Genomic DNA, 8,956 nt, shown 5'->3' on the forward strand with positions numbered 1-8,956 from the left:
CTTTTGTGGGCTGCTGGCCCCAGCTCCCCCCCCCCCACCTTTTCCAACTAACTTTGCAGGTTTAAGGGCACAGACAGTGACTTTGCAAAGCACCAGAAGCCACCAGATCGCCTCTAGCAGGCTGCAGAGCCCGGCTCCCCCCCACCTTTCCCACTAACTTTGCAGGCTTAAGTGCACAGAGAGTCACTTTGCAAAGCACCAGAAGCCACCAGATCGCCTCTAGCAGGCTGCTGGGCCCGGCTCCCCCCCCCTTTCCAACTAACTTTGCAGGCTTAAGTGCACAGAGTCACTTTGCAAAGCACCAAAAGCCACCAGATCGTCTCTCTTGTTGGAATGCTAATAATGCCAGTCTGATTGCCCTTAGCTCCAACAGATTGATGTTGCTGGACCTCTCTGACTGGTCTCATGCTCCCTGTGCCATCTGCCCCCTCATGTGAGCTCCCCAGCCAAATAGGCTGGCATCCGTTGTGATGATGATTCTGGCTGGGTCCCTGAGTGGCACCCTTTCTGAGAAGTGGTTCGGAACCAGCCACCAACTCAGTTGCTGTTTCACCTCCTATGACAGTGCTATCTTTTTTACTGTTTTCTGAGCTACCAGGTCCTGAAAGGGCAGGAGAAGGCATTGCAGGGGGTGCATGTGAAACCTGGCCCATTGCAGCACGTCTTGGCACGAGACCTGCATCCCTAGCAGCTGCGCCAGGGTCATAATTTCTACTTTCTTGAGTTCCAGGATCTTCTGTGTCAGTTGTCTGAGACACTCCTGTCTCTCTTGAGATAGAAACACTCTGTCTTTCACTGTGTCGATGTATACTCCCAGATGGAGTAAGGACTGGGTTGGTGTCAGTGAACTCTTTTCTATGTTGACCACAAAACTGTGGTCCCTGAGTACCGTCATCGGGGTTTCCAGGGCCCGGGCTGCCAGATCGTACGAGGCGGCTTTGACTAGAATGTTGTCAAGTAGGGGTATAACAATACCCCCTGGGACCTTAGTAAAGCAACCAGAGTGACAAGAACCTTGGTGAAAACCCTTGGTGATGATTTCAGCCCAAAGGGCAGTGTCCGGTATTGATAATGTTTGTTCGCATAAAGTGAAGATAAGTATGTGTAGGACCCATCAGAAGAGTCATACTTGGTCCCATTTAGAATGTACAAGTTGTATAGGGCAAGTAACTCCAGGAGTTTTAGACCTGGCCTGTTAACTACAGGGTCTGAGGATCAACGATCTAGTATGGAAGTACATTCAGTAGCCTGTGCATCTAGACTTCCTTGAGGTGCTAAACGGCCTGAGCCAATCCTTGCGTTGAAATCCCCACATAAGATTACTTTAAAATTAGAGTATTGAGGCAATAAGTGATCTAGGGTAGTAACAAACTGGTCCCATATTTTCTCCTTGTCTTGTATTTTATTGCATTTGGGGGGCAAATATACATTGACGCACAAGAGGTTGCCTACTTGCTGACCCTTGACCAATAATGGTTGTATGTAGTGGGGACAGATGCAATCAATGACTTGGATTTCTGCTTTTAAGTGATAATGTTTGTTGTGGTAGGCAAAACGTAGAAAACTGCAGTGTGCCTTTAAAGTGGGGATATGTAGGTATGCCTCCGACAAGTCTATTGATGCTATGAAATCCCCTTTTTGTATGGACTTCACTGTCTCCATCTTGAATTTTATGGTGATCACTCTTGTTGAGCCACTTGAGGTCTAGTATCGCCCTCACATCTCCATTCTTCTTCGGAACGGTGAAGAACACTGAGTAGACCCCTTGACATCTCTCGAGAGGTAGAACTGGTTCCATTGCTCCTATCTCGATCAGATGTGCTATGGCTCCCTCCAGTTGTTTGTGCTTCGCTCTGGATCTGTTTCGTGGAAGTTCCAGAAAACATGGAGGAGGAAGAGATTGGAATTCCAGAGAATAGCCTCTTGTGATGGTACTCCTTACCCATCTCTCCGAGATCGACCTTTGCCAGACAGGTGCACAATTCAGAAGACGGCCCCCGACTCCACTTGTAATTTCCATCCCAGCAGAGTCATGCCTGGGATCCTTTCTTGGCTGACTTTCCATTGGTGGATTGCTTTGCAGGAAAGCTGGAGGATTTTCCCTCTTTGTACTTGAGTTGCCATCTTCCTTTGTATGATCTACTATTTCCAGCCTTCGTATCTTTCCTTGAGTCACGAAAGGACTGTTGGTACCGCCTTGCTTTCTCCTCCCTCTTTTTTGAAGGGAGTACCTTCTTCTTATCTTTATCTTTGATGAGATAATGATCCAAGTCTTTTCCAAATAGTTTGGAACCTTTAAAGGGGACCACCGCCACCTTTGCGCGTGCGGAAGGTTCTACATCCCAGCTTCTAAGTCAAGTATTCCGTCGTGCTGTAATACTTCATGCCATGCTCCTTGCAGACTGTTGCATTGCATCCAGTGTTGCATCTGCAGCCAAGGCCGTGGCCAACGCGATCTTCTTAAGCTCATCCTTCAATTCCTTAGGAACTCCACTGTCTGCCTTGGCAAGATCAGATGACCACGTATAGGCTGCCCTGGCAAATAGGGAGCCTGTAACAGAAACTATTAGTGAGTTGGCAGAAGCCTCAAAGTCTCTACGCAGTGCTTGTTCTATGCACTTATCACTAGTCTCCTTTGGAAGGCCATCGGCCTCCATGGGGAGGACCGAAGTGGAAGCCAGACTATTGATTGGGTCATCCACTACCGGTAGTTTCAGCTTTTTTGACGCTTCAGGGATTAATGAGTAAAGCTTTCCAAAAACAGGGTGGGCCGCTTTAGGTTTGGCTGAGTTTTCCCACTTCGCTTTCATTATTTTGTAGAAAGATGCAGGAAGAGGGACTCCTACAGCTTTGGTGCTAGGTTTAGGTATGGCTCTATCTGAACCGACCGAAAGACTGAGTCTTCTTCCTGTCTCCTTGGGGGTATAGGTCAACTCCAGTGTCCTGATGACTTTAGGGAGTAACCTACTGTATAGGTCCTGAGGAAAAAGCTGACCTGAGATGCAGGTACCACCCTCTTCCTCTGAAAGCTCTCCCTCTTCTTTGGGTGATTCAGAGGTAGTAGATGATGAATCAGAGTATTGTCCCTCTAATAAGGGGCTATGCTTCCTTGTGGACACAGCAGTCTTACTTCTTTTCCTATCAGGAACTTCAGACTCCCTATCCATAGGGTTGTGTCTCTTACAGGGCTGGTGAGTGGTGGAGTGCTCTTGGGACTCCTGGCACATGGCCCTAAATTCCTTCCTCATCTCTGTACGCAGCCAAGATAGAAGGGCACCTGGGTTCTCTACCCCCACTGGGAATTCTTGTGCTTGGGTGAGAGGAGACTTTGGGGACTCGGCCAGTTCAAAGGTGCAGGTCTCCATCTTCTGAGAGGTGGAAGCTTTGTCAGCCATTTTGGCCTTGCCTAGAAGTGAAAGTAGGAAAGGAAGGGGACACTAAAAATGGCCGTTCCCATCTGACCTCCCTCCTAACACGGTAACTACTCCTATTTGCCTACCCAGGGCACAGATTCAGCCCAGGCAATAAGCAGACCTTTAGTCCCCCACACTCCCTTGACTCCGTAGTTGGGGGGGAGGAGGAGAAGAGTAGATGAGGGAAGAGGGCCAGCTCTTCACTGCCTGTATTCCCAGTGTGCTGCAGTAGTCCCAGCCACCCATTCAATCCACTACCTAGGGTGAAAAGGGAGGTGATGCCGCGGAGAAAAAGAAGACCCTCCATCGGGATTTCTCTTGCCTACCGCACCATTGCTGGGCACTTCTCCTGGTCTCCCACGCCATGTCTAGGACAGGGAACCAGCTGCAAGGAAGCGGTGCCTGAGGCCATGCCGCCGTTGGAGACCCCGCCGCTGTCTCTGACGCTCCCTGTGGGAAGAGAGTGAAGATGTGGCACGCCAGTCCCTTTCCAAACCTGGCGGCACAACAGAGGTCTCAGTGGTGCTGTGGTTCCCCAGGGGTTGCCCAGGTCTGTTAGTGCCTTTCGCAAGCTGCTCTTCTCTCAGCGGCTCGAATTGACGAAGAGAGGGAACGCAGGGGTTGGGCAGCCCGGGAGCCGAATCACTACATGCTACCCCCCTCTGCAGTCTTCCGTGCCTTCTTCTTTCTGTGCTCTGTGCCACCATGTCCTGCTCAGAAGGCAGGGCTGGAGAGACTGGGTTCCAGGGGACAAGCCCCTCCACCTCCGTGCCTGAAGAGTCTGCCAGCCCTTCCTTTGGAGGTGGGAGGAGCTTCCCAGGAGTTAAGGAGTCTGAAGGACTGCCCCACTCCTGGACCACTGGAGAATGGGCAGAGCCACTGCGATTGTGGCTTCAGCATGGCAGAATAACCTTGTCTGCAGCCGTCAAACACTGTAGGAGCATCTGCCCAGTGCTGCACTGCTGGCTGTCCAGTCTGCCTTTGTACTCCTTTGTACCCCCCTGCCAGCCCATGAGGTCTTGCAGTGAGGATACCCCAATTCGGAGCTTACCAGCTGCTGTCCTTACAGTTTATATCTCCGGTACCTGGCATTACATTTTATGGCACACATGGCCCTGCCCAACAAAGTGACATTTATGTCAGCTCCGGCCCTCGTAACAAATGAGTTCGACACCTCTGATCTATACGTAGTAGAGTGCACTAGGCTACACACAGCAGAAGCTTCTTGGTACTGTGTGTGCTAGCAAAGTTACAAAATTACACAAAGCCACTTGTCAGTTTCAAACTAATAAGAATCCTTTATTCAAGGAACTATATTTTAGATAGTATAGGTTGAAAAACTGAGATAGAATCTAATCTAACTAGCTAGATTGATGTGGATGGAGAATGCCTGTCCTGCATCCGTGGTGGCAAAGATGGAGAGCATGTGGTCCTTCTTTGTGTGTGTATGAGAGAAAGTGTCAAGTTGGAAGGAAGTCTTGTTTCTAAGAATAGCATTCTATTTCAAAGGACAGTATCAGACAGCAGGAAGTGAATGGTGCTCTGTGTGTATCCTGACCTCCTTATCTATCTCTAAATATATGGTGCTGTCTCTGAAGGCTGAGGCAGGGGGCAGTGTACACTCCTCCACTTCCAACGTTGTCCACCATGAGGGCTGGACATGCTTTCTGCAATCTCTCTCCATCCTAGCTTACCCGGAAGCACTTACTGTCGTAAAATAATGAACTTCTGTTTCTTTTCTGAATAATAATAATAATAATAATAATAATAATAATAATAATAATAATTTCCATTTATTAATCGCTTTCCCCAGTGGGCTCAAAGCAATGTACAGTTACTCAGTATAGACAAGGGACTAACAATGTTTGTAGGGGATAGGGAAGACAACATATATTCATTTTTAATTGCATGCGCCGTCACTGCCCGGTATAGACGTCTTCTGGCTTGGCTCTGTCGTTTTCCGCAGGGCTGCTTGTTGGCCAGGCTTCAAGACCCGTATGTCAATCGCCTCACTGCCACTGCCTGGCCAGAACATCCATTGCAGGGATTCTTTCATAGCTGAGAAGCTGTTTCGCCTTCCAAGCCTCAACCAGGATGTCCGACCGTCAGCTAACACCCTCCCACAAGGGAGACTGGCGTGCCCACTCTCTCTAAGGAGTGGTTCCCATTTTATATACTCGCTGAAGCTTTCGAATCGCTGGGTGGACGATGAGCTGGGGACAACAGGCTGGCTGCTCACACCAGCATGGGGCTTGAACCAACACATTTTAGATGTTAAGACAGTGGGATATACCCACTGTGCCACCGCCTCGTTGTGAACTTACTCCTCAAGCATCCAGAACATCAATTTTTCTGTGGAAAACTCAGCTGTGCTTTCAACTTGCTACCTGATCCTTTCAATTGGAGATCCCGGGGACTGAACCTGGAACCTTCTGTATGCCAAGCTGATGCTCTATAGATGAGCTATGCCCCCTCAAGAGGATACAGAGCCTTTCACCTCTTTTATCACCAATCCCTTCATTCATGTGATTAGATTTGATTTAGTCCTCTCCCAATAAAGTCATGATTCTGCAAGACAGCTAGCTCCTCAGGTCCCATGGTAACTCACTGCATCAGAGGGAGATGTTTTACCCTCATATGGTAGACTAGCATTTTCTGGCTGGATCCTTCTCAGTGTCTGTAACATCTTCTGTTATAGTGAAACTATTTTTTTCCAGTTAAGTCTCACACCCAGCTATAATTGTATTGAACATAAGAACATAAGATAAACCAATGTTGGATCAGGCCAATGGCCCATGTAGTCCAACACTCTGTCACACAGTGGCCAAAAATACCAGGTGCCATCAGGAGGTCCATCAGTGGGTTTTTTTGTGGGTTTTTGTTTTGTCAAAACCAAAACCTTTCTTTCTCTAAAGGGAAAGAAAGTTCTGCTCTTGTTTACCCCTGGATTAATTCTTGGTATAAACAAGCAGAGAAGGTTATAATGGGTTAAATACCAAGGCAGAGGAGAGGGCAAAGGTGCTTCCATAGTATGCCAGAGGCAGATGTAAACAGCATCAATTATTTAAGTCACAGGTGGCTAACACCCAGTGAATCACAATGTCTTTAAATCATTCTCTGGCCTCTTTGCTTATTATGTTTGCCTGGTGACAAGGCAGAGTGGCATGGGTGTTAGTCCTCTCAAATTCATGAACTAATACACTACCAGACAGAGGACAGGAGCATTTGGTTACGTGAGGGATTTCTCTGCCAAAATAGAAAAGGCCTCAAAGTTACTGAACTATATAACTACAGCAGGTAATATTAAACATGTTTAGTAAAATGCAGAGTTTCTTATTATAAATTATGGGGGGAACAAAAAGTAAGGAAGAAAAGACACACAATATAAAAGTAAGGCATAAAATTTGTTTATGTTTCCCAGTATGAACATCGGTTTTAGGCTGGGTTTTGATATATACAAAAATCTATCTTACATTAAAGTGTAAGATATACAAGAAAATATACTTTATGACACATCAATATTTTAAATCAAGGATGAAAGAAAACAAAAAAGTGTTAGTTAACGTACCTCATATAATGTTATTACACCATATGTTTGTACTGGCTCTCTCCACTGAAGGAAAATCTTCTCCTCAAAAGTACTTCCTTGAATAGACTCAAGTGGTACGGCACTTGGAACTAATGGTTAGGGAGAAAGAGATTTTTAGGATTTTTGTATTGCAACTATATTGAGATACACTGGAATATATTAAAGCCCTTGAAAAAACGATTCCTTCTGATCACTCTTTTTTTATTCCTTTAGATTATTTTTCAGAGATCATATTAAAGATGTATTCTACATCAAAGGGAACACTGAAACTTTGACTAGGACAAACGGAATTCAGTGACATATTTTTTTTCCAATTGAAAGGAGGGCAAAGATCCCTGAATTCTGCTCAGTCCCACTAACTGAGATTCAGTGAGACATTTCTTCTGTATGTGCAGACATACATTTGTAGCAATGGGAAGCTTAAAAGTTGATAATCGTAGGATGCTGAATTCTGTGCGCAATTACAGTACAATTAGTAAATTATGGCACATATAAATATATGTCTTTTGTGGTTTGCACAGGTAGGAAGAACTACATTTCACAGTGCTATACTTTTACTAGCCCTTTTCCTATGCCCACAAGTAGGGCTACAAAGCTTGGAGGTGGACATCCTGAAAAGATGAATTTTCTATATTCAGCTTTTCTGAGGTGAAAAATGAAAAGGGGAATTCCTGTGCCAGAGTAGGGATCTGCACAACTTTCCCCCATTCTCCAAATACTAGAAAAGAAACTCATGCCATGGCTGCAAAAAAAGGGGAAGACTTGCTCAAAAGTGGAACAGCAGAGAAGCATTCAGCATGGAAGTAGCTAGAAACATAATTAAAAATTAACTTTCAAAAACAATGCAAAAAGTGTGGCTATAGCTGATACAGAATTATACAGTCTGTCACTGCTGATGACACTGGCATATAAGGGACACCACAACTGTGTCACTGTTGAGAAGGGAACATTACATTTAACCAGCAAATCTTGAATTGTGTCTTGAGTGCTGGATTCCCTACAATTTTGGAAAAACACAGAGACAATCCCAGAGTTAACCACTTGCAAGTGCATTGCAATCTTTCCAGAAAGAAAACCATCACCATCAATGTTCCGTCTAAGGTGTGGTGTCTTGTGAGCAAAAATTCTACTTTGTGAGCTACTGGCATTAAAGTTGTGAGCGAGCAATTTGGCTACTGCATACATTAGTTTGCTCTGGAGCCATCCTTCCTGAGCTAAGACAAAAATGTGTGAGCCAAAGGCTAAAAAACTGTGAGCTAGCTCACACTAACTCAGCTTAGAGGCAACACGGATCACCATCATTTCTCAGCATGAAACCAGAAAAATACTGAATAACCCATCAAATATTCTCTAACAGCAGCTACTATTAAGACTAAAGGGTTCTTTTTGTAGCAGGAACTCCTTTGCATATTAGGCGACACACCCCTAATGTAGTCAATCCCTCAAGAGCTTACAGTAGCCCCTGTAAGAAGAGCTCTGTAAGCTGTTGGAGGATTGGTTACATTAGGGGTGTGTCGCCTAATATGCAAAGGAGTTCCTGCTACAAAAAGAGCCCTGCAGGGACACTGCAGTCTTATTTAACCTGAACGGACATTTCTTCAGTGAAATCTTGATGGTCATCCGTGTTGGTCTGAAGCAGTAGAACAAATTTAGAGTCCAGTGGCACTTTTAAGACCAACAAAGGCTTATTCAAGGTATGAGCTTTCATGTGCGCGTGCTCATTTTTTCAAATATTTGAAAAAGTGTCCATGCACACAAAAGTTCATACCTTGAATAAACCTTTGTTGGTCTTAAAGGTGCCACAGGACTCTAAATTTGTTTAGTGAAATCTTACTGACTCACAACATGGGGAATTTTACCTCTGCTTAGAATTAAGTTTCCAACTTGCAGATATCTTGAAGCAACCAATCTGGGTTTACAAATTTATGAATGCATATTCACTGGTGAATGTTGT

General features: G+C 45.5%; 1 protein-coding gene across 1 annotated transcript in view; it reads right to left on the reverse strand.

The window, feature by feature from the left end:
- Positions 1-8,956, reverse strand: part of PTPRM (protein tyrosine phosphatase, receptor type M) — a 509,160-nt gene that overhangs the window by 291,078 nt on the left and 209,126 nt on the right. Inside the window, exon 9 of the mRNA XM_015406598.1 lies at positions 6,982-7,091. Coding sequence (XP_015262084.1) covers positions 6,982-7,091 — 110 coding nt within the window. The remainder of the gene's footprint in view (positions 1-6,981; positions 7,092-8,956) is intronic.

Source organism: Gekko japonicus, unplaced genomic scaffold, assembly GCF_001447785.1.
Source record: "Gekko japonicus isolate JY-2015 unplaced genomic scaffold, Gekko_japonicus_V1.1 scaffold138, whole genome shotgun sequence".
Lineage (NCBI taxonomy): Eukaryota > Metazoa > Chordata > Lepidosauria > Squamata > Gekkonidae > Gekko > Gekko japonicus.